Consider the following 27286-nt stretch of genomic DNA (forward strand, 5'->3'; position numbering starts at 1 on the left):
TGAGCAAATGGAGGCTACTTGAGTAATTTACCCATTTTTCTGAGTGAGGACATAAAGTGAGGACTAAAATTAATCCTAGAAAGTAATTCCAATTATGAAAATGTCTCAAAAACTGCAAGCATTCTTCAAAAGAATAAATCATCTCAGAACAATCATACAAATTTGCCAGTGTCATTAAAAGAATTGCATATTCTTAGGCACAATCTAATGGCTTTTGCTAGAAAGGAACTCTGCCTGGGTTTGCATAATTTCTTTGAACTTTTATCACATCATGAACGTTGATTTGCTTATTTTATTCTTAGAAGAGGGGATGGGGCAAAATTTTAGACCCACTGTATGCTGGTTTAAGTTGTAAATGTAGCTGCCCTGCAAGGTTATTACAATCAAATTCGGAACTAAAAAAATGGAGAATTAAATAGTGACATTTAAAAAATAAAGGATTTCACTTAAAATCTGAATTTAAAGTTTTAATTAAATCAAACTTAAAAATGGGATCTGAAAACACAGGCAATAAACTTGTTTTCCTTTTCCTATTTATGAGCAAAATTACAGTATATAAGATGTGCCACATTCAAAATTTTTAAGGTCATGGTGATCCAAAGTAAATAATTTTACAAGCCACAGACTCTTGAAAAATATAAATTCCAAAACTCATTACACATTCTTCAAAACACATTTACATTCTTCATGTGTTTAGAAAATTTCTGAAAGCAAAAAATATCCACAGATACTTTATGCATTTTGAATAAAATTTCAACTTTCATTCAAATAGAGTTTGACAACTCATTAGCAAAAATAGTTGTTAGGGAAAAATATAGATGTTAAATAATATGATGAATTTATGCAGAGCTATATTAGTTTAAGTAGATGTGTACAGATATGAAGTACCCTCATGTTTATCAATTAGTATTTTATAATTAAAACTCCAAATGTAATCCAAGGTTACAATCAGTCAGTCTAATCAAGGTTTCCAGGGTTATTGAAGAAACTATGATTAAAAGCAATGATTTAAATCACAGCGTTTGAAATGCATCAACAGTGATGACCAAAACATGCAAAACAAAAAAAAAAAAAAAAAGAAAAAAAAAAAGAAAGAAAAGAGATATAGTATAGGACTATGTGTGCCTCTTCTGTCAAGTTCCCCAAACCCTCAACTGAATCTCCAGTAGCTAAACACAGGTTTGAATGGCACAGAGATATGAGAGTGTTTCTGCTTGTGTAAACAGCCAAGCCAAGAAAGAAATGAGGAAATTTTTGTGTTAGAGCACACAAAAAAATATTAAATGCTTAAGGTTCAAAATTTTAAAAATTTAAAATTTAAAAATGCATGTTCTCAACCAAAACTGTTGAGCTTCTCTAAGTTCCCCAGGGCAGTCACTGAAGTTATGGATATTGTGGGTGAATATTCCTAAAGACAAACTGAGCTCAGTGTCTCACACAGTCCCATCTCCATTCGTGCCAAGTACCTTTGTAGATCTGACACAGTGTGAAACTGGAGAATATTTCCTAAGAATAAGCTCAAAATCCTGTGTTGGATGTTGCTCAACACCTTTTAAAGCCAAAACTCACTGCAGATAAAGTGCTTAGCAACAGTCAGGCAACTTTCCCCTTCACTTTTAAATTCTCTATGGAGCTGAAAGTTTTCAGAGAGCTCCAGGAAAAAATTATTAAGAACAAAACAATGAAAAATTAGTCAAATGTGGCTGAACAGTTACAAATCCAAGCTGCAGTTCTTTTCTTAAGAACTATAATTAAAAGGAATTTTGCATCCATTTTAGCTAATTTCTGATGGAGAAGTTTGTGATGCTCATACATTGGCTCTGACATTATTTCTGAATACTGACAGCAATCACCTATATTTTTATCTAATGAAAGGACAGTTATGTCCTGAGTATAGGACTGCATTAAGAATTAAAGAGCCTTTAAAGGAGGACTGCAAAGTAAATTTGCTTCTCCATTTTGATGCTCTGTTGTTTCAAATACAAGCCCACTTTCCTGCCACTTTCTGGGCAGTGAGGCAAAAGATGACTTCTATTTTTTTCTTCCCACCTCCTCTTTTTCAGCAGGTATGGTATGTTGGCTCTGTTTCACTTTGGTATTACCAGAACCTCATTGGGAGTTTCAGTTATTTACTGAGAACTTTACTGCCTGCATCTTTTTCAAAGAGATAATGCTATTGAATAATTAACAAAGATATCTTCTTTCCCACAAGTTCATTAAGCATTAAGCTTATTATTTATATCACAATGGAGCAAAGATCCCCAGTTGTGAGGTGAAATCCAGCCGTTAGACTCTGTACTGATAGGCATGAAAGCATTTGTCCCAAAGAGCTGACATTCTTTGAGCCAGAACATAATGTGCAAAGCAGACAAGGACAAACACACAAAACATGATGTGAAATCTCCACGTGGACGCCGGCTGGTTGGGGAACAGCTGCACCAAGGGATTATTCACGCACATGGAACACTTTGTTGGTCAGTTTAAAAACTCTGGTCCACATCTTGGCTGTGCTGTAATGCTGTTAACTCACAGGAGAGACTCTTGCAAAGATAGGGGAGTTGAAGTATCTTCCCTCTGTGCTCTTTTCAAAACTGTATCACCGCTGGGTACCTCGGCATTTACAGGACACAAGTTTCTATTTCACTGAAAAGAAACAATGCTGAAAGTCTTTGTCACCTTTTTAGAAGATGACTTTTTCAAAATGAAAACTCCTGTTAGGTGATTGCGGTGCTTCAGTTTCTTTTGGATAGGGAGTCTGTCCCAAAAAAACCCCACTTTTCCCTGGAAATGCAATCCCTTAGCTAGTTCATGTACATTGCTAAAATGATCCAACCTTTCAGCAAAAAGATAATCAGAAATAATTGAGACTTCCAGACCAGCACCCAGATAAGGAATTAAAAGAGAAAGGGCTTGACCTCAGGTGAAAAATGACATAGCAAACTTATTACTGAGGTGCTTTATTGTGGAAATAGTGAATTTCCCAAGGGAAAAACCTCTACTTGAAGAAGAGGGACTAAACTATATTCAATGGCATGTAGTCTCCTCCAGATTTCAGAGGTGATGCCTGAGCCAGAAAAGTGCTGGCTTGAGTTCCACAGCCCGCTGGCAACACCTCCTGTGCCTGTCCCAGATGAGGGGATCTCTGTACAGCTGCTCTGCTCTCAGCTGGACTTTTCACAACCTTCAAGAAGAAATGGAAGCCAGTGTGGTACGTTTTAAAAATGAAGGTCTGGCTAAACTGGAGACTTTTATTTTCAAAGTTTGCATCAGTTAATTTACCAGCTGCCCTGGGGAGAATTCACTGATAAAATACCCTAACAGAGGGCATTTTATGCAACTCTGCAACTACACAGTTGCAGTTTTGCCCAAAATTTAGAAATAACAGGTGCCTGCACAACTGGTGTCCTGGAGAGAATGTGGACCTAGAACACAGTGTATTACCATGCAGCCAGTACACAACAAAGAGCAGAAAGAACCAAAGACAGTACAAACCAGGCGATCATGATACCGAATACAAAATCTGGACACTGTTTAAAACATGAATAGCAATTACTGGGATCCATTATTGCTTTACTCCTTTATTGGGCCCCAAGGAAAAAAATTTCATGTCTTTGACAGGATCTTGAAAACCCTGAACTATCCAAGGCATCAACACCTCACTTTTAGTCAGTGTTATCTACTTGTCCCCTGTTTCTGTGCTGCTCTACATCTGTCCCAGTCACTTTGCTTTTATAGTTCACATGCCATTTGTCAAGCTGTCATATGAAATAAGACAATAACAAAACCAAACACCACTCCTTTCATTTGTCTGCAAAGTTATTTACAGGTATTTGTTATTAGATTTCCTGCTGAATGAATGAAGAACCCAAAGTTAGTGCACTGTGTATTTCTAGCAGTCGCCAAGGAATAGGATTGATTAAATTATAAATTATGATTACTCTACAGCATCTGAATACTGAAGGAGACTTAAAAAAATTTAAAATAAAAAATAGAGTCACTGAATTGGTTCTTCAGGAAAATAGCTATAATTTCAGGTAACACACGTGCAGTGAAAGAAAGATATTACTATATTACTAATATAAATAAGGTAAATAGGTACTATGGACCCAACTTATACTAAACAGAAAAAGGGAAATGAATTAATTAGTATTCTTCCGTATGATTTTCACTGGTGTGCACTACAATAGAGTGTAGCAATATTCATGTTATTCAAGATGTTAACCCTGTACTCAGATGCATTTGATTTTCCTTGAAATCATCCAAGCAAAGCTGTCAGTAAGGTTTCATTTGTGTGAAGTAATAGACACCGGAAAATGGCATGTCAGCATTAATGCAGTCAATCCAGGACAGAAGGATTCCTTTCACATTACACAAAGAAATCAAACCTGATATATTTACAGTCTACTGAATTCCCTCAAACTTTCTTTGTTTTAAGGAAAGTCTCCTCCAATGACCTACTTGAAAGTAATCATGGGAAGCTGACAGCAATATAGGATATAAAACAGATGCATAGTGAGAATAAAGTTTTTCTTAAAAGGACTTATATTTTAAAAAGTCCCTTCAAAAAAAAAAATTATGTGTGCATTACCCAGGAGGAGAAACCTGGAAGTAATCTGAAATACTTTACAGTAATTAGAATTTACTCTTCAGTGCCAGCAAGATACTTTTCTGTATCTAAGGCAACTTTTGCACACAGCTAAAGCAGCAACTGGCCTGTCTTTGAAGATGGAGGATGGATGGTTCATTGATTTTTTTTTTTAATTTATTAGTTCTGAACTTACAAAATAAGCTCTTCTGATTTTTATTTGTCTGTTTTGGAAAGTTTTGCACTAAAATGACCTGAAACTCTATACTACACATTTCTACAAGTCTTTGTCAATAAAACAAGATGCACTATGGCAGGTGCCTACAGATTTCAAAGTAGTGCACTCTAAGCTGTTGAGAGCAGTTCCTCTCTTGCAGTGTGTACTGGCAAACCAGTTTGCCAGCAGAGCACAATTATAATTAAAAACCCCAATAAATCCCATCACAAGTCGCACAAAATGTTGTTTTAAAATCCTTGCTACCTATGGCTTCAGCGTGGGAGCCAAGAAGCAATTCCAGTAGACACCACGGCTGTGGGGAAGTGACTATCCAGCTCCTTGGCTTGCTAAGTATCAGACAAGTTTAACCTGTCATTTTCTAGGGCCATTCTGGCACCTGGGGTCAGGCATGTGGCAAGTGCCACACTTCTGGACAGGTGTGCCACCTTTGGAGAGCCAGATTCCTCTATGCTCTGGCGTGCCTAGGAAAGGAATGTCAGTACTGTCCAAGGTCCCCATGCCTTGCAGTTCTTTGCCAATTATGCTCCTAAATATCAATTTCCACATCATTCCTCTGTCTCAGAAGGATTCTCTGGGTGCCTGAAGGCCCTCATAAATTTTTATGTTGCTTTTTAAGTCTTATAAGCCTTTTTGAAGGTTCCTAAATTCTTCCTTATTTGATTAGGCCTGTGCATTTTCAGCTGTAAATCTCCAATTATAGTGGAAAAGCACCAATTCCCAGACAGAGAGGCGTGATAACAAAAAAAGACTCTCATTTTCCCTTTGTCTAAGGGTTTGATTATATGTTCTCAGGCAAATCAGATAACCTGAGATTCACTTGACTCAGACACTGAGCACTAACATTATTCCCCTTTGTTCTTCCACAGCACTTTATAATCCCAGGATCTCAAAACCAAGTACCAGGAGAAAATACAGTTTCTCCCTGAAGGAAAACTACCTGGAATCACAAGGAAAGCTGTAGCCAGTTTGATTTACAAAGCTGCACTGGGTGAGTGCTGAGTACAATCCAGCAGCCAGAAAAAGAAACCCCCAAAGATTAAAAAAATTAACTACCAGAGGCAGAGATTAATATCAGTAATTTACAAATTACCTTTTAAAAGTGTTAAAAACCAACAGCAAGCCAACTTAACTTCCCTCCCAAACTTTCTTTATTCTCTGTCTTTCCCTTTAATTGGCTTTCTGTGTCTTTCATAATGGCTTCCTGAGGTTCTGATCACAGTATCATTGTGGCATGTACTGGAAGCATAATCCTGGAGATACTCCTTTTAAAGGATAATTCAATTGAATTCTTAAATAGGAGAAGAAAATTAATTTCCTCTGACTTCATCCTCTTTTGAATACTTTACCTTGCACAATAATAAATTAAAGAAATAGAATCTATTGACTTTGAAACCTCAGGTTTTATCACTTAGATACTTTTCTGGTGCCCATCAACCCAAAATTTAAAATGAAAAGAAATTTTAAAATCTAGTCACTGGGGAAAAGTCTTTTTTCTTCCACATTGAAATGTGTAAATGTCTCTTCCCATCTGTAGTAACAGGCACTAAATGAAGAGAAAAAAAACCGACACAGAAATTCCCAGATATAGTTCACTTTTCTAAATGTGAATAAAAATAAAAAACACCAAAAGATTGCATTATATTAGTTTCAGTCAAATGTTGATGAGCCTGGAAAAGTGAGAGGCTCCAGAAATGAGACGGCAACTTACTGCTTGAGGCAGACAGTTCTCTTGGGCTGGAGGACATCGGCTGAGCACACATCTGACAGAGACAGTCCCTTCCATTAAAGGTAACTCGATCTCCTGGTGGAAATGGACGTCTGCAAAAGTTCAAGAGAAAAATGTATTTTTGCAAAGGTTATGCCAGAAATTTTCCTCCGTTCCCCATGCCTTGAGTTTTCTGCCTTCCTCCAGCGCAATTGATATTTTACAGAAACTCAGGCCAAATAGTTTCTGCAATGTGGCCTTGGCAAAGCCAGGCACTGGAAGAAATCCAATCCATGGATGCAAGCAGAGCAGAGGTTAGACTTGCCTTGTATTTTAATTTAAAATAGATTAGCAAACATGTTTTATCTGAATAGGAGAGACAGTGAAATCTGCTAAGACACAACAGCTACATTTCTGATGGTCTCAGCGTGATGTTGTGGATAGCAAATGATACAGAAGAGAACTCAAAGAATCAGAACTGTTCTTGAGGCTGGTGAAGGAATGTGGAGCTAGTCACTCATAAATGTTAAGAATGTGTGTTAGGCAGAAGTTGACATTGCTGCTAATTCTTATCTGGTGCCTAAAGCAGAGGATGAGCAACATTTTATAACTCCAAATCTTTAATAAGGGGCATTAGCTGCTGAGTGCAGACCCCTGCTACACCCCACCTCACTCCAAAACTGCTTAGCAAATGAACAACTGCTGATTTCAGCAAAACAGAATGTTTCAGGCATTATTTCCTTTCCATTGCCATCTCTAAGTGGGCCAAAAATAAATCAGCAGCAATACTGAATTTCATTAATCTATTTCAACGACTCATCTTTTGTTTATTCAACATAAAAAGATTGATGCAAGTCAGTGTACAGAAAACTGATGTCATGTTTCACACTGTCCCTGGGAAATAAAACGGCAACATACACATTATGTGACTACCAACAGGCAGTAAACTCACACACTATTTAAAAGCAGAAAACAATCAAAATGCTTTCAGTAGAAAAGGGCTTGAAAAATGTACCAGGCTAAAGGACAAAGTACTTCAATAGTACTACATTTCAGATATAGGAGTTTAAAATGCCACCTTTCTTCCATCCACAAAGCTTTAGCTAACTCCTTTTTACTTTCTCTGGAACTGGTTCTCTTACTGGGGACAAGAGTTTGGGAAGAGGGGGAATCCCAGTAGTCCCAAACCCACATCCTCTTACGTGATTGTTTGACTGTCTCCCACCAAGCTGGGCTGATCACCTGAACCCAACTCAACTCAACTCATGTCCATTATCTCGTGGATAATGGACACTTAAGCCTGACACTTAATTCTTTCAGACATGAGAATAGCTTTCTGAGAACAGGAAGCTACATGTAACACAAAAGCTGTGTCCTCCAAATAAATGAGTGTCATTTTCAAGACTTTCAAGTCAGACCCACAGCAGATCTTTTATAACAAAATAAATGCAACCTTGTCTTGGGTTTGAAAGACAGGTGTCTGCCAGGGAAAGCTAGAGCTTTCCTTGGAATGGAATATGTCTCGAGACTCGCGTCTCATGGCGATATCTCTCCTTGTGTTTTCCTTGAACTGGGTTCCCACCATGCTATTTGAAGGGATGACTTACTTGCAGACAGTACAGGCAAAGCAGCTTGGATGGTAAGTTTTTCCCAGGGCTGTCACTACTTCGCCTTCCACGAAGTCCCCACAGCCATTGCAGCGGGTGCCGTACATGCGCTGGTAGTCCAAGGTGCAGAGATATTCTCCATTCTTAATGAAAAAGCCTCCTTGTGCCAGGTCACAGCCACACACTGGAAGAAAAAAACAAAACACACAGATTAGAAAAATACCACTTCTAAGGATGTTAGCTGCTCAATTGTATCAGTAAAAGGGTGAAGAGTCAGTCAAGGATTTCTGGTACTTGGCAGTTTTTCCGCTGTAAATTGCCTATTCACTCAAACCAGAACACATCACAACAAGGTGCCTGTTTTGCTTTGAGAAAATATTCAGAGTCCTACACAGGCATTTCTGGTCAACACAGAGACAGAAAGCAATCCTACCTCTAACAGCCAAAGCCTATGAAGAGAAAGTGCCATAGGAGATCGAATTTCACACTGTGCCATTAGCTTGGATTGAACAAAGAACTCAAAACCACCTATTTAGTGTTCCCCTGTATCACCAAACTTTATACCCAGATGCTCCCAGGCACTTTGGTTTCTGACACCCCTCCTGCTCCTCTCTATATCACTGTACCTGTGTAATTCAATAAGAGAAATCACTCTTCACAGCAGTCTAGCACATTGACTTTGCAAGGAATTCCATCTCATCCCCCTTCATAAGATTCAAGCATATTCAGATCAAATATCAGAAATATTGAATATCAGAGAATCTGAGTATTAAGGAAAAATAAATAAGCAGGACAGTAGGTCCTCGCAGTTACACAGTCCTTGAAAAATTAAAATATGAAATACAGAAAGATTATCAGGGGGACTGGGTTCAATTTGTCTTTTTGCCACAAGTCCCAAGCACAATACTGTGCCAAACATTCATCCTCAGCCCTGTTATAACGGGCTAGTATCCTATTAGCTACCGGCCTTAAAAATTAAACTTTCAAGGCATTTGGGGCAGGGATTGCCAATTTCCCTTGTCTGTTGCCCAGCCCTGGATGTCTAATGACTGTTACTTTAACAATAATTAATTGGACAACAATAAACAGTACTGAAATGCAGCTTAGAAGGAAAACAGTATCAGTACCAGCATTTTTCTCGTTTCAAATTTCTGCATAGAACAGTGATAATATTCCATGTGTAAACAAATTACATTTCATGGTGGCATTAAATCCACAAGCAGCCAAAACTCAATTATCAGTGACTGAGGAGAATTACAAAGAACTACTGTTAAGGCTCTGCTAAAATGCTGCAAAATGTTCCAAGCTGGTACACCTCCAGAAAAAAAAAAACAAACCACTTTCAGTCCTTCTTTTCCTTCTACTGATCTCCATTTTGTTTAAAGTATTACTTTCAAACTAACAGTAAAATATCCTGTTAGGCAGAAAATACAAGTGGCCTCTACACACCTTAGGCCCTTCCTGGGTTGGGGAGCACGTAGTAATTTTCCACTGGGGGGCCCAGAGGCAAAACCTCAGCCTACTTACAATAGGTTAACTTCTCTAAGTTACTCTGGGCAGATCCTTACCATTAAATCATGTAGAAATTGAGAATTCTGCTGCAATGTTTAAAAGATGCTATAGAAGCTGCTAAATTTCATGAAATGCTGTGGAGTACTCATGTGTCTGTGTGGTTATTTAAACTTTAGTTTGCAGTTTACCTTGTAGCTTTAACATCCAAGTATATCTATTTTTCAGCCTCATGCTGAAGGTGATGAGTGTGCTGCAGGGTCTGCCTCAGAGGCTGCATGTATGAACTCTCTGGGTCTTTACTATGATCCCCAGTTCTGTCAAAGAGTCCCTTTTTGAAGAACTCATTTGGTCACTGAGGCCCCCTTTACATGCATAGGAGAGGATCTAATAAGCTGGGATGATCAAATCTCACTTTCAGTGCAACCTCTGTTCTAGGTTCTGAAAACCCAGCTTCAGCATCATAAAGAGGTGGCAGACCATTGCAAAAACTGCTACAAACTTGGAAGGAAAGGGTTCATGCACTCACAGTTATTAGGCTCTACCCCCTTTGCGTGCATGGCCACAGGGATTCAAACCTCTCGATGAAAATAGGGGCTAAATATGTCACATGTCTTTTACAGACAACAATTGCTATCATCAAAAATAAGCTCCTTCTACTTGTCCTTTTCCTTATGAAGTCTTCTTTCTACCCAATCCCTAACTCATTTTGCAAATAACTCAGAATGTCTGAGTTAAATTCTCACACACTGGCAAGCCATTAATTCGGGCCCAAGCAGAAGTGCTCATGATGTGAGCCCCCAGCAGATTCTTCATCTTTGGTATACGCACTGCAGGAAGCACACACCACTCTGCAAGAATTAGAAACAAGCCCTGGCAACCCCACATTGCCATGGATTTTTGCAGTCAATTTAGCACATGTGTTCCTATCACTAATCACAGCTTTAAGCTACATGGGAAAAACAAGGGTCACCGGACTGTTAACATCCATGGTTGGAAAAATGCTATTCCAGCCGGCTGCTCTCACTTTGAGTTAGAGATCAAATCAGAAAGAACGAACATGGCTGTACCCACACTCAGTGTACAATGCGCCGTGTAACAGGGAAGGGATTTGAACAGCACTTTTTTCTTCTTTTTTTTCTGCTTTTTGCAACTGTGCAGAAGTTGTGGCTCTCACAATGTACCCCCTCAAGCTGACACGCCTTGCCTTAGCACATATATTTATGATCACTATAGAAAAACCATGAAAAAGTAGGGAGGAATTGTGATTGTCTTTTATTAAAAAGAAAGAGCATATGTCCACCACTGCTCATGCCTCAAGCAGCAGAGGCAGTGAAGAGAAATCAGCTGTGAACTCTACATATGTACACTGAATTCTAATGGTGTGATCTAAGCAACTGCTGTGGTCCACATATCATGTCATCAAAGAAAAATTTATACCTAAATGATGGCAGTTAACTGTAAACATGAAACTATTTTTTCCTATTCTGTTGGGAAAAATTACTTTGAAAGAATTACTTTGTGGAGCCCATAGTGATGCACAAATCATGTTTGCAAAGGCAAAAAGCAAGAAGTATTCTGTAAACATCCATCACACAGAAATAGTTCTACAGAAGAAAAACATTTCCCTAAGATCCTTCCTGCTCAGTAGGATGGGAGAAATTCTGTTTTACATGACTAAAACCCTCTTTCTGAAACAGGAGACACTGGGAAGCATTTCTATAAGGTACCACAAGCACAGAGACAAAAAAAAGCCAGCATTTTTCTTTAAATGAAAAAAGCAACCATTATCTTCAAAAGCTCATGGAGGAACTCAGCCTTTCTCTGAGTCTATATCAAAGAATTTCATATTCCAAACAAACCATCCTGCCTCTCTTGTGAATGGAATAAGCTGGAGTACAGTTCTACCTCCTGCTGTATGGAAAACACTCATTTGCTGGCTTTTTCTGTCTTTTATTCTCTGGAGCTGCTACTTTGTATCCTTGGAGCACAAAAAGATTGAAGATGCTGTCATGGCTGTTGTCAGCTCCCAAAGCTACAGGGTCTGTGTATGGAAACCTGGGCTGCTCAAGAGTGATCCAGCTGCCTGTGGATCCACCTAGACCATTTTTAAGCTGAGTCACTTCCAAGTTTTAATGGTGATGATAAAAATGAAGAAAACAGAGTTTCTCAAAGAGAACAAAAGCAGGATTTGATCCTACTAAGCATTATTTAGGATTTCCACAGCCTTACTGTCAGGGAGAGTTGAACTCCATGCTGACGTTAAGTGAAAATTGTTTCAGCACTGAAGCAAAAAAAAAAACAACCACACACACAAGGAGAGTCTATGAATCTGGGCTCTCAGTCTGCAGAAGTGAATGCTATTCATTATGAAAATTCTAATGATCTACTTTGTTACTGTGCATTAAATAAGGTGCAAATTCAATTTCCTGTTGGGGTTTTATTTCTTTCTCGTATTTTTCAGCTTCATAGGATAATGGTGCTGTTTTCAAGCAGGGAAATAGCCATACAACAGTTATTCTTAGGGCATAATGGATCTCTTGTTTGAAGGTAGAAAGGAATTTGGAAACGTTTCAGTTTATCACCTCCATCCAAACAAATACACAGGGAAAATCTGTTTCCTTTTTTTCGCGTAAGAGTTTAACAAATCCCATATTGATGAAAGCAAGGTTCAGGTTCTTATTAGAGTTTAAAGTTTCTGTATTTCAAATGAACCAGGTCTCCCTCTTCCTTTTACTCCTCTTACCAACACTTTTCTTGATGGTACAAGTAATTTAAAGAATGACATGCAAGCATGCATGCAAGCATCATCAGAAGAGCACGTAAGAACAATAAATCTCAGAAGCTGTGCTGCAGCATTACCCTGGCAGGGAGATTGCAAGGCACCAGCAAAAAACACATCCAGCGGTTTGCAAAAGCTGTAACAGAGATCCCAATGACCAGTTGTCACACTTCTGTCACTGGAGATCTTTTCCTATCATACACTGATGAGAGATGCATTTTGATTGAAGCTATTTGGAACTGTGCCCAGCATTCCCAGTGGTTCTGGAATCTCTTCTCATTTCAGCAGATTGAGATTAGAAACAATGCTGGGATGTCAAAGCACATAAACATGGAACAAATACAGATGACCTCAAAATCTGTTTTGATAACTTAACATCAGGTAGAAGAAAGGTTTAGCAGCTAAAACACCTCCTGAGCAAAAGATAAAATTGTATTTCTCCACTCTTCTCCTGAACTGGTCTGAGATCCCTCTTGGGAAGCATCCTCTGGCCTCCAGTCAGGCCTTTCTCCTCTTCCCATGAAACCCCTGACGCCCCACTTCAAGCATCCTGCCTGCACCACTCCTGAGAGCTGCTGTCATTGTGACACAAGTAATTCTCAGCAGGGCACTTGAGTGAAACCCCAGGGCATTTAATGCAAGCATTCACTCAACTGAAACCAGAAGTGGATTCTGAGTCTCAGATGAGCTCAGTTTTAACTTGATCAACTTCCCAATCTGTGCCATGACCCTGCCTTCAGTCCTCCAACACTGGAGACATAAATAATGCTGCACTGGTAGTTGTTCCTGTCTGCACCTTTGAAAGAAATTTGTCTTGCACAAATTTCAGTCTTTCTAGCAATCCAACAGCTCATACCTGAGCTCAACGGCAAGCAAACAGCAGCTGTATGTATTGTAGCAATGTGACAGCTTCCCCATTCCCCCACTGAAATATCAGTAGTTTGGGCACCAGGATGGCAACAACGGCAGGAATCATTCAACTGTTTAAAACACCTTTCACATTAAACTAGGCATGAGGTGGAGATCAAAGTCATTTACAGGTCTGTGGGAAATGAACCTTGAAGAAAAGGCAATCAGTGGAAAAATGTCAAAGTTTAGCCTCGGATCACTTGACTGTAACTATCTAGAGGAAACATCTCTCTAAAAAGATTTTAAATAAGCAAACCGGGAATTAAGGATAGAACAAACCCAAACCACATCCAAGCCAGGCAAATTAAGGATTCACTGACCACAAAGCCAAGAAACTTTCTGTATTTTTGTAAGGATGCTCTGCCCCACTCACCAGGCACTTGTTAAGCATCCGGCTGCTCCTCTACTTCCAAAGGGATCCAATGGCTTTTTAAAATCTGACATGGCATCTGTCAGCATTCATCAATATCAGCAAACTAGGGCAATTAAATTAATTTCCTGTCAAATGTTTGGTCCCTGAAGAGACCTCAAGCCCAACTAAACTAAGATTGGTATCAATCACTAATCATTAATAGTATTCTAACCCCAACAGAAAAGTAAAGATCCACTTCAGAATGGGAAGAAACGGAACCTGAAATGAAATGACAGTAGGAATCACTGCAAGAACAGTCTTCAAGACACAGCAGTTAAGATGCAGAAATGGCGATTAATCTCACAGCTGCAACTGAGGTTTGATTTCACATCAAGCCACCTGAATGCATGAATTCACATTTGAACTCCATTCTCTGGCATGGGAGAAATTTTAACCTCTGTTAGCTTCCCAGAAATAACAGATTCCAATTTCTACTTGGATCTTGGTCCAGTGTTTCAGAGCTTCACATGACCTCATATATGTAATACATAATATATACTATATATAAAATATTATTTTTTTTATATATATATATTTTTGTATATATAGAATCATATCATTTCATGATGCTCAGGAAGGAGCACATTCTACCCACATATGTGTTATCACATTTGTTACAGAAGAACTTGTGAAAATCAGAGATCTTTTCAAACACTGCACTGGACATCTACTACAAGAATGGCCTCATATTTAAACTTTCCATCCACTGACACTGGACTATTTATAGCCCCACCCAGCAGTCTGTTTGCAGCCTCCTCCTGCTGCCACTGAAGGAATCTGATGACAGATCAAAGGTCAAAGAACTAATGATTTAAAGCACATTCCAACCTGTTGATATAGTGTCTGCTTACATGACCCTGACTTCTTCCCAATTCTTCAAGGGAGGAAGATCCAGTTCAAAGTCAAAGGATTACAGAGCATCCCAAAATCTAAACTTAGGAAGCCTCCCCCTTCCCTCTCAGGCTCACTGAACTACAGATGATGTAGCCTTGAAAAGTCATCACACAAAAAACCCAGACCTGTGCCTGGAACCTAAACATACCACAGAGGATTCTGCAAGTTAAGGTCAAGAGACATCTGACTGAAGAGAGGAAAATTACCACATTTACTCCATAATTAACAAAATGCTTTATGCTGATTTATAACAATGTTTTAATACAAGCTTAATTTTTTTTTTTTCCCCTGGGGAACACTCTAGGTTTGTGGAATGCTTCCTGGATGCCAAGACTTGTCTTTGCCTTATAATTAGCAAGATTATTAGCAGGTAATAGCCTTTTGATATTTGATATCACTATAGCATGTGAAACATTGTTACACAGTGAAACATTTTCACCTGACCTTTATGTCACATAATTGCAGATATCCATTCCTGGAAGTGTTCAAGGCCAGGCTGGACAGGGCTTTGAGCAACCTGGTCTATTGATTTGGCAACCTGGCCCATGGCCGAGGGGCTGGAGCTATATTTTAAAGTCCCTTCCACCCCAAACCGTTCCATGATTCTATGATAGTGAGGACTAGAAAACTTAAGGACACCATCCATAGACTTATGGCAGGATTTCTTATTTATGAAGTTAAATTTTTGTTTAGTCTACATTGCCATTAAAAAAGCTAAGTTTTCCAATTCATATTTGACATCACAAACAGGGACACTCTACTATTTGAAGCATTCCTACCACAAACACTACACTATCTTCCTAAGATAATTCAACCAATCTCTACATGTACCAAAATCAAGCTATGTAAACTTTTACATTGTTACCAGGAAAGCTTAAAGCTTTTTCTGTTAAGCAATACAGTGTATTGAAACCAGCTTTTCCCTCTAACCCAAAAGATGAATCACAGGCTTAATAATAAAGCCTTATTATAGCAATTTTGCTAGCCTCAAAGTTTCCTCTGCTAGTACATGCAATAGGGTAAAATGAACTGTAATCAACTGACAATGGTAGAAAATTATCATTTGTATCAGATCGCAATTTAAATTGAGATATTAAAATCTCTGCTCATGCACATTGTAATTTAGGGCCTGATCCCACACACATTTACATATGGAACAGCATTGCAGTGAGTAGTCTCAGTTTTTCCAGAAAAGTTATTCATGTATGTAGACGCTGACAAGAAAAACTTTTACTTCTTCATAAGCCACTAATTAATTCTTGTTAATGGTAATGTTTATTGGAGACAAACCCAATGATGTCTCCAGCTCAACCTCCTCATCTAACCTTCCCTCCTCTCAGCCTGCTGCTCCCACTGCCTCATAAAGATTAACAATTTGGCATGGTAAGAGTAATGTACTGCTGCTGAAACACAACTTAAAGCTTATTTATTACACCTGGAGGTAATGCAGAATCCTATTAAATTTGCATCTGTAACACAAACCAGTGCAATTCCCTAGCAAGATATGAGACTTTGTTATGAAACAGCCAAAGACAACTGCTCTGAATGGCGTTCCTGGAGCTGCACTGCTAAATGTTTTTTATCCCTCCTCTGTCCATCATTCCCCTGTTAACTCCAGCTCCGAGTCAGCTGCTGCCTGCCTGAAATTCTTTGCCTATCAGGAGGGTGGCAGAGCTCACCTTCCTGGGGACAGCCACACCATTTTCAGCTTTTTGTGCTCCTATCTGCTCTTAGCGGGAGCCACAAATAGAAGCGGCCAGCCCAGCCAGGCAGATAGGACACACCAGCTGGAGACACTTGGCTCTCCAAGGCAGAGCCCCAGCGAGCTCCATCTTATCGTGGGGGCACGGGAACATGTCAGTCAGGGGAGGTTTTACTTGTCATCTTTGGCAGGGAGCAGCTCCTCTGTTCTTAGAAAGATTCCAGAGATGGACAGAGCGCCAGACTCCTGGGGAGGACGATTGTCTGATCACATTACGTGACGCATCAGCATGTCCTGAGCTGGCTGATACGCATGGAGACATAAGTCACCGTGATCCTGCAGTGCCACAGCCACCACTGACATGCATGCCAAGCAGTCATGGAGTTCCAAAGAGTCTCTGACACAACCCAGGGAAGCAGGACTACAAGCGCATCAAATACACTTAACAGTATGATGTAAACATGAAGTTGAGAGCATGGATGGCAATAATAAAAAGGAATCTCATACAGAGCAAAGAACAGGATCACACAGAAACTATGTGCCTATAGAACTCGTGTGACAGCCTTATCAGGAAATGGATTTTTTCCACATCATCTAAATCTTTGCATAAAAGTTTAAACACTTTCAACAGGTATGAAAACAGACAAGTGTGGGCTTGTTCAAGTCTTTCACGCTGTAGATGTGAACTGCAGTCTCAAGAGCAAAGTTTAGTACACAAAAAAGAAAAAGATAACCAAGCCACCTGTAGATGCCCCTGATATGTCCTGGTCCCAGTATCTGTTGGTTTTGCTGCCTAACAACATACTTTATAAACTGAGGGGGGTCTAACTCCACCTCCTGTAGAGTTGCAGTCATGCCAAATTAAAAACCCATCAGACTAAGAGGGAAAAAACCACTTACTTGAACAGCTGTGTCCCACTTGTATAAACCATATGGTCAGACAACATGCAATGTGAGTAAATAACTATATGGCTTGAACAAAAACTTCACTCACATACCGGAGGCTAACAATAAACAAAATCTGCAGCTCAGGTAAAAGATTCAAAACAGGACTTGGAGCAACCTCCCATACACACCCCTTTCTTTTCTCCCTGTGAAGACAAATGAACTCTAAAAAGATAACACTCACTTGCTGGCAAACCCAACTAATAAGGCACAGGCTGAATGAACAACATGAGAAAAGTCTCTAACATTCAGCTCTGGCCCTCTCAGTTCAAACTGGATTTACTTTCCTCCATTTCCTTAGCAAGCTAAAGGTCCAAATCAGAGTTTCATTTCCCCCAGCAAGAGTTATTTCTATAGCTCTCACTTCTCTGGTGATCTTCATGCAAGCACTCATAAGGTCAATAATATTATAGAGTCTTAAACTGTCATCAGGTTGGAAATATCCCCATAAACAGAAGCCACAGTAAGTTTAGACATTCCTCTAGGGAAGGAAAGAACAAACCAAAAAGAGTATACTAGTAAATCCAGTCTCGCAACGGAATAGTCAAAGCACAAAAGCAGCTTATGAGTAAGTAACTAAAACACAAGTTAAAGAAGAAACTAGCCTCACCCCTCCTAAAAAAAGCAAGATTAATGTCACATTCGTCAGGACAACAATCCCAAAGCCCTGCTCCATCTGCCCCCTTCTTTATCAGGAGGTCCTATGGACACTGTTTGCTGCCTGGCCTGAAGTACCATTCTCCTTTGAGGTTCAAAGGCTCTCAGGTGGCCTGATGCTGAAAATATCCTAATCCAGTGTCTTCTGTAAATTGAGACCACCACTCACTATGGACAGGAACAAGAAAATAAACAAATAGTTGGTTTTGAACTGCTCAGGGATTATATGGTATCAAGTACTGCTTGAAATACAGCAGCTGTAATAGAGAGATGCATTTCCCCAAGCATTCCATAAACAGGGCAGACACTGTTCCATGCTCTCCTCTTGGGAAGGCTGATGCCACTCCAGATTGGCACAGACGAAATATGTTAAATGTCTAGGAGAAGGTTAACTTATTTTTAGTAATCTAGCTGTATTTAACTAAAAACCACAGGTAACATACAGAATTTCTTAGATTCTAGACACTGATTTTTCAGCATACAAATAACTCGCGTGATCTTTTTAAAAAAAACCCTTTAGTAACATAGGAAAACAACTATTTCTATTTTTTGCTATATTCCATATATTCAGGAAGTGGAAGAACAGAGCAACCACACAACTATTCCACCCACATTTGGAACATGAAAAATATAATTGAAACTCAGGAACTGGGCTGGAGACACTTTTCAAAGTCTGAATCTGCAGTATACATGCCAGATACGGACTTTCAGAAAAGATAATTTAGGTTTAATAGTAGTGAAAAACGATGTGGTATTGATTCTGCTGCTGTGTTTTAGTAGCCTGGTTACTCTGATTTATTCCAGCACCTTTCTCCATGTTTGCCATCAGCTCTGCCAGGTTCACCTGGAGCCTGAATCCTTTTCTGTGCTGTATCTATCCTGTGCTAAGCTGGGACCAACTGTGGCAGACAGTGGTTGCACACGGACCTGGGCATTTCTCCTTATTCTCACCTTTCATCCCACATTTTGTGGTTACTCAATTCAACCAACTCCGCATTGCTGTTCATTAAACAGAAACTCTATGAAGGAGCCAGGGTTGCCTCCTGCTCCACAACACCCATCTTCAAAGGCAGTGAATTCACAAAGCATAGTTTTACAATTATTTAACGCTTCATTAAACCTCTGTTTTGTGAAAAAAACATAGTGAGTCTTTGTTGTGGTCACAGAGGGCTCAGTGGCATGAGCTGGAGTTGCCAAGAGCCCTTCAGATCCTCTCCCTGTGGAATGGGCAGCACTATCCCCATTCCCAAGGCAGCTCCACAGCATAAAGCCTTATAACACCTCTGCAGAACCTTTTTGGTGAGTTTTTTGAAAGCATGTACTTTCAGCAGTCGATTGAGTACAAAGGACCTTAATTTTCATAACTATCCCCAATGAAAGAGAGTTGTTGTTACCAACAGTTTAAAAAAAAAAAAAAAAAAAATCCAGATCCTTGAAAAAGCACTTTGACCAAGAACTGCAAAAAGACAGAATTTTCCTAAGTATCACCACCATTCTTTACCCTTCCCACCCTCAAAGCCTTCAGGTACCGAGCAAAGGGAGTATTTGCAATGGTTTGATGGCAGGAAGCACAACCTCCCATCAGTGGTTCAAGGTTCAAGGCACATTTGCACAAATTGAGTCATTTCTAACAGATGGATATCAAGGTTTTACCTTTGCAGGTGAAGCATTTGATGTGGAAGTGTCTGGTTTGAACACGGAGCACTTCACCTTTACAAGGCTCCCCACATTTGTGGCAGTGGATGACCGGCTTTTCAGAGGGGTGGTGGGACTCCTGAGGATGGGCCACTGTAAAGCAAACAAACAAACAAAAATATTTCAACCCAAACAAAAAGAATATTTTCTCCTATACAAAACTCTGTGTGCTCAGACACTTTACATCGCGACACAAATGTATCTTGGTCACGTTTTTATGGACATCTAAAAAGTTACCACCATTTTATTTAAATACAGTCTTTTCATAAACCAGTAGTTTAAGACATTCACATCAACTACTGCCTCTTTCCATGGAGGCTGTTACAGAAAGATGAGGAAAAATTTCCTCCCTGGTGTCAGTGCCACAGCGTGTTTCAGAATGCCTGACATTTTCTTTCCAAGAACACCAGTGTGTGCAAACCATTGGATGAACACACAAGATAACAAAAACTAAGCTAATTTAATACAAGAAAGAATATAATCCAAGCAAAAAGGATTGAAGGAAAGCATTTCCAAATCAAGTTCTGGGAAACCAGATGAACCAGATAGTCTGTCTGCAAATGACTACACTAAAAATAAACTACAAACATCTCTTTTTTTGCTACAGCAGATACCTGAAGAAGGGAAAGCACTCCTGAAGAGGAAAGAAGCCAATATTATTTGTCTCTACTGCCATCAATTCTAGCAGAAATTACTCTGCATGCAAATTAGAGATACTATGAGTAGGCAGAAACTTCCCGTGTATTTGCAATATTGTCAGGGAGACACAATTCCAGGCAGTGGTAATCAGCTACCCAACCACCTATAGCACAGCTTGGATAGGAACAGGAAAAGTTTGTGGATTTCACTGTCGTAATAAAAGCTTAATTGCTCCACATTTGGCTTCTGTAAAACATGTTTAACTTTCTCTTCAGATGTGGCAGCTTGGGGCCCTAACAGAAGTGCAAGGGTGTAAGCTGGAGCAAGATTTAATCTCAACCAAACTGTTTGAAGTGGAAAGTATTACCCAGAATGTTCCCAAACAAACCTATGTTCCTTCAATTCTCCCTCCCACATCCCATTCTAGCAGTAGAAAGCTTTCCTCCTTGTAATATTGTTCTCAAACTAGTGGTGCTCATCAGAACATTTCAGAGAAAACATACCTCTACCCACGCCTCTGTCTTTAAACCATTCCTGTCCTACTTTTCCCGGCCTGCAAAGGACTGAGTGCCGATACATCACTCTCACTGTCACTGGGAAACATCTTCATGATTTTATCTCAGAGTTTTCTCGAGATCTTTTCCTTTCCTGATCAGTTCCTGGCATCATCCCAACCAGGACTCTGCTGTTTTTCAGGTTTCTGCTTATGCAGCAATATAACAGACACCTTGTTCATATTTACTGCACCAGATTCCTTCCCTTCTTCAGTGGATTTCTAGGGAAAAAGCCCCATTGCTCCATTAAGTCTTTTTATATTAATCTCCTTTATAAATGCCTTACTGAAGAAATGCTGCCATCATTTTGGATTACGTTAAGTACAAGATTAGGGGAGTAACAGCATTGAGAGTAGAGAATAGCAAATATTCTAAGCAATTTCTGTTATACAGACCCAGACAAACTAATAGGGCAACTGTTACTCTCTTCCTATCACCACTCACATCTCCCACCCCAAACTTCATAGAAAATGGCCAAATTCCTCTACTCAAGCTCAAAGTTTTTAATACCTCCTTCTCTGCTAGCCTCACTTAAGCTATTTCCCCTGAGCATTTATTCAGCCCATCCTGGTGGACAGAATTCAGCAGGTAATGCCAACCAGTATTTCAATTAGCAGCTCCAGTGAAATAAAAGCTCACTGAGTGCCTTACCTTGAGTGAACCTCATCTAATAATCTGCAGTGCAATACTATTTCTGGAGTGGCAGTTCATATTCTTACAAACAAAACTATTCACTGGCAACCAAGGAAATATATAGGTAAGAAGGAAAGAAAGAAGGAAAGGGAGAGAGAATAAAAGACAAACATAGAGAAGATTGCTAAAAATTAAATTATTATAAGCAAAATTCCCTCTCAGATCCAGAGAGCTTGAGATGGGCCTGATGCAAGCTGAAGGTAACTGTGGCATTTTAAAGTTACTCACAAGAGGAAATTAAAGAATTTGGGAAAATGCCCCCTGAGATTTATATGGTGCAATGTGAAATCTGTACCTGCAGCATTCTGCTTATTCCAGCTCACATGTGTAGGACACCCTGACATTCTGCACACCAGGTTCCAGATCTTCTGGTATTGATCTGAAACACAAGCCTCTGCTCTTTACAGGAGAGTAAATAACTTTTCAAGGCTGGTCCAATAATGCAGCTTCTTTCCAGTTCTGCCTTTAAAGCCATTTAAATGAATACAAATACTGTTAGTTGCTATTTGCAGACTGATCTCAAGTGAAGCTAATTATGGTGCTTGTCTTACTGGCCTCCATTTGGCATTGTAGGTCAAAATGGAGTAATTGACTTTCACCCTCCTTTAAGGAATTGCTTGTAAGCTTTTTCCTTTGGATGTATGCAATACACACAAGGCTTTTCAGTGGCAGAGGTGACCTTTCATAGTTACTACTGAGGACAGACAAGGAATTAAAGAAAAAGAAATACCTTTACAAGTAGTTTTTTGAAATGTTTCTGACTGCTGTCCAGCCAGCTCACTGGACATGTCAGTTTTAACCTGCTCTGGGTCTAAAAAGGTCTGAGTCAGGAGCTGGGTTCATCTCCTTGAAGGGATTTCACACCTTGAGAGAGTTCATATTTCAGGCTCTGCCTGCACCAACCCTCCTCACATCAACTGCAGGATATCTTCTCAGGCATCACGGACTGCACACGATGTAATAAGGCAACTCTAGATCACGTCTAAGACAATTACAACAGACTCCAGACAGTGTAATCGGTGACAGGACATTAATTTAGAACCTGGATAACCTAGATTCCAGCTCCTGCTCCACAAGAGATATCTGGGCTCTTTGGATGATATAACCTAACCCTAAAGGAATAAAGCCATAGGGTTAAGTTCAGCTGAGTCACTGAGCCTGGGACCAGCCTAAAATTAAGTTATCTGAATATTTTAGTTTCTCTGTGTCTTCAGTGTCCGGGACTGTAAACCGGGTACAAGAGCACTACTGTGAGAATAAATACCATGACAAGGTTCCCAGGGACTGGGATGGGAAGAGTCACACAGGTCCCTAAGACAGTCAGTCACGTTCTTGCTTCAGTACCAGAGCTCACAATTGTATTCACACCACAAAGTGCCCACCCACAGCATGGGTGTGTAACATAAACACAGGTTAAGAATTTGCCAGTTCCAGTATGAGGATGTGAACTGACTCCAGACAAAGCCTGGCACATCCCAGTTTGGCCCAACCAGCATGACAACGTGCTTGGGTGCCTTTGTGTTAAGACTTCTGGGCACTGCCTGAAGACCTTTTTTTTTTTTTTCTTTTTTTTTTCTTTTAAATTAATGAATAAAATCTCTCTTCAGAGATACACCATGAAGAACTTTTCAAGACAAGCTAGGCTGAGACTTCCACTGCTGCTTTCAAGACCAGTTTAAATGAATAATCAATGAATAATTAATGCTTTATTAAACTAATTTAGGTTTCAAATAAGACAAACCAATGTTCCCTTAAATATCCAATTTACACAGAGTAACACACTGACTGCGACAACTGGGAAGTCTGGATTACATAATTTAAGTCAGGGAGAAATAAAAAGAAGAGGAAAAAATCAATTGCACCTTCACCTGTGAGGAAAACAGTCTTTGCTACCAGAGTGTTGCTTTGTGCTAATGTCACTCTGCAGACATCACCATTATTTTTGTTTCCTTATGTTTCCTTGTGAATCAAGAAATGTTGATTCCATTACTTTTAGCAACTGCACTATAGGGATGTAAATTCAAAGCAACTCTAACAGCTTGAGTGTACTTGTTACTGCATTTTATCTAAACATCTCAAAATAATCCCAGACCTGCAAACAAATAATTAAAAACTAAAAGAGATAGAAGAGACCACAACCCACTGTTCATATGAGAAACCAAAGGCATTTTCTGAGCAAAATTAAAGACTTAATTCGCTGTGCAAAGTTGAAAACTGTTCTGTCAGGGTGTTTTCTGTAGAGCAGATCATTGTCTGAGGGTTTAAAAACAATTATTTTTTGTTGAGTCAGCTAGAAATTAGACCTCAGTATTCATAACAAACCTTTCTAAAATGGAAATTACATCAGTTACCTGAAGAGAATGCAGTTGAATAAAGAAACAAAGAAAACAATGAAAATAAATACTGCAGCTTTCTTTATTGATGATTCTCTCCCTGAACATAATTTCTGTTAGGAAATTAAAGGCTCAAGCTAAGGGGTTCTTAGCTGCAGATCCTTGCTGGCAAGAGTCCACGTATCTGCTGCAAGCCAGAAAGTATCTTGGCTTTTAACTGGAAGTCAGAAAAGCTTCTGGGAAACACCTTGCTACGGGAATGCTGCAAGGTGGAGTCACAGCAAAATATTTTTAGTTCAGTTCTGCTCTAAACTGCAATAAAAAAAAAAAGCTTCCTCTAAATTTAAAGAAGATGATATGGGCTACTGCCCTTTTAAAAGTTATTTTTTTTAATCATTTTTCCATTTGCATGGATACCTCCACCAATAAACCTGAAGCTATGTGCAGTCAACTGTACCCATGTTGTAGAAATGTGTGACTTCAAGCCGTATGCCAGGATACAGAACCTCTGTGACAGCCTCTGGGCTGTGGTGCACAGCACTGGGAACAGGCTGTGCACACTGCAGCATGGGCAAGGGGATCCTCAGAATGGCACAGCTTTGCTCTTCATATCTTAAGAGTGGCCTGACACAGACAGCATGCTCTCTGAAATGCTGATTTTCAGCTGCTCTGTTTTCTTGGCTGAAGACTGAACTGTTAAAGAGGAAAAATAAAGCACAGCTGCAATGGTGTGAAACTACTCCAACTTTTTTTGCTAGCCTTTTTCAAAATTTCCTTACTCCTTTCTGCTTTCAGGAATAGAAGTAAAGGACTGTGCTTGAGATTGCCAAGGCAGTAAATACAACCAAAGCTTTCTACAGACAACTCTCTCTCTGCCCTCCTTCTCTGTATTACCTGATACGGCCTTGGAGGCTATGATTTCTTAAACTAATTTAAGGATTTGCAGTTCAAAACTTGAAGGTTTAAAAATAAAATCCCCTCACTGTTTGATGCTGCCAAGCAGCTCCGCTGTTAATGCACCTGGGCAGCCCCTTCCTTGGGACAGGACAGAGGGAAGCAGGTGGGCACCATGCACAGGATGACAAGCTGGGAAAAAATATGTTCTGAGCTGAAAGATGCTGGAGAGACACCAGAGGATCAAGTTCAAGAATGGGATCCGCCTTATCACTTCTCCTCCATGCTCTATTGCAACGAGAGGAGAAGTAATTTTCTCCCATCCTTTGTGTTTCTTTCAGAGATAACTGTCTGTAACCCCTGGTTTATAAAGCCTGCCTGTCTATAGCCCATGCAGTCTCCAAGGAATTCCTCCTTTGTAAAAGCCCAGCACACTGGAGACTCGAGAAGGTACTGAAATACCTGTTTAAAAGAAGGGTGAAAAATGCAGTGTCATTTTGCTTATCTGCGGACTCAGTTCTTGAATCTCAAATCTGTAAGAATCCTATCAGGTAAGGTGACCAAGCAGTGACTGAGATGGAAATTAAACCTCCCAGCTGCCAGGGACTGATAAAGATATTACTGCAGTCATTAGCCACAGGTATCTGAGAGAGATCTTCAGGAATTCCAGGAAATCCTGGAAGGAGGCACTCCCATGAAGAGATACTAGTGAGCTGCTTGCCTACACATGTATGAGAAAGCCTAAGGGAAAATCCTAGACTGTAGCTAGCTCATGCTACTGCCATTCAAATCAGATCTGAGGAATCATTAAAAAGCTCTTTCTTCCTGCAAATTTATCTGTATCACTCCTACAGTGTGCCAATTTGTCTCAAAAATATTTGTGCTGTCTATAGATATCCAGAGTAGCTATTTTTAAAACAAGGCAGGAAAAAAAAAAATCTTAAACTCGGTAGCTTTTTGCCACAGTTTTGAAATGTTTTCTCACATTTTCCATAAAAGTATTATAATCTTCCCCTTACACCAAGTGTAAGGGGAAAATGGTAATATTTTTATGGAAAAATTTCCCCACACATTTGGTGAGGTATGGCACTCACAGCCACGAGAGAGCACAATGGGCTGACCAGTGCACCCAGTGACAGCACAAGGCTCCAGACACTCCAAACACCCCATTTTACCTTACACTCCTTTTTTTGGGGTTTTGGTGGGATGGAAGCTACAGCTCAGCAAGTAGGGCAGCACAGGGAAGAAGGATTAGGAGAGAAAATCATGTAAAGAGGGACAGCACAGTCCAAGCCTGCTCTTGTTTAGATCCAGAAAGAATTACAGCTGATCCCCCAGTCCTCTGTCTCTGGTCTGACTCTCTACTTGTTTAACAAAGAGAAAATCTAAGAAAAACTGATGTTTTTCTTACATGTCCAATTCATTCCTGATCACAACCAATGCTTCTCAGCCCCAGTTCTTCAGCTACAATAAACAAAGGAGACCAGAGCTATCCATCCTCAGAATAGCATCTCATGGCCAGATGCGGGGCTCACTAAAGGACATTAATGAACAGATATCCCTTTCCTCCACCCCATCCTACACATCTCTTGGCAGCTTCTGCAGCAACTAAAAGATTTTCACAAAACTCTAAACAGAAAACATGGCACATAGCCAGTCTAGAAACCAGGTGCACTGCTTCCTCAAAAAATGGATTTTTTAAAAGGAAACAAAACCTATAAAGACATTTACAAGTTTAGCTAGATAAATTAGAATGATACGTTAGGGTAGCTCTTAAAAAAAATAAATATATATATATATATATTTGAGAAAATGTTGTAAGCAAAGATATCAAACTTGAAAATAGGATGCAAAGTCTCCAATACCAGAAAGCAAATTTTCAAAGTAGGAGATGAAACATACACTATTTTTGAGTAAGGAAACCTGTATTTAAATACTTTCCTATTTTTAAGTATACATAACCCATGGCTAAAAGAATGCAGCTAAAAGAATGAAATACAAAGATTTAGAGATACAAGTGCCAGGCAATAACCCAAAATCTTAACCACTGTAACTTGAAATTGGTGAGAGACAACTCCTATGTTATTTAGAAATAAAAATAAAAGGCTTTGTGCCACAAACACAAATGTGTAAAAAGGCGAGAACAACAATGACCTTTAAAAATACAGCACGGAAAAAAAAATCAATTTGTTTCAAAGTTTCAGAACACAAGTGCAAAGATGCTTGCTTATTTTCTCTCTATTTTACCTGCTGTTTCCTATCCTCCTCCCATGCATCTTCTGCTATCTCAAACTTTGATACTGCAATTAATTCCCCACAGAACAGCATACAAGATCAGGGCCTGAGGCCTCAGCCCTGTAAAGATTCATGCATACGAATGGTTCAGTATTAAGTGAAATATTTAACACCAGCACCTGCTTGATCCTATCTGAAAAAACATCACCTCCTACAACATACACAAAATAAAACAGTGTAACTGTGATGGTTCTGAAATTAAAAGAAATGTGTTTGGTGGATCCAGTTTTCCAAGCCT

The 27286-nt window shown here is 39.6% G+C and overlaps 1 protein-coding gene across 5 annotated transcripts in view; it reads right to left on the reverse strand.

The window, feature by feature from the left end:
• The window catches only part of ABLIM1 (actin binding LIM protein 1), a 192130-nt gene that overhangs the window by 79932 nt on the left and 84912 nt on the right, over positions 1–27286 (reverse strand). For all 5 annotated transcript variants that reach the window (XM_040072216.2, XM_040072219.2, XM_058421561.1 and 2 more), the window contains exons 2-4: positions 19599–19733; positions 8136–8319; positions 6532–6641 (exon numbers count right to left, since the gene is read on the reverse strand). In XM_040072216.2, the coding sequence (XP_039928150.1) occupies positions 6532–6641; positions 8136–8319; positions 19599–19733 (429 nt within the window). The remainder of the gene's footprint in view (positions 1–6531; positions 6642–8135; positions 8320–19598; positions 19734–27286) is intronic.

Source organism: Hirundo rustica, chromosome 8, assembly GCF_015227805.2.
Source record: "Hirundo rustica isolate bHirRus1 chromosome 8, bHirRus1.pri.v3, whole genome shotgun sequence".
Taxonomy (NCBI): domain Eukaryota; kingdom Metazoa; phylum Chordata; class Aves; order Passeriformes; family Hirundinidae; genus Hirundo; species Hirundo rustica.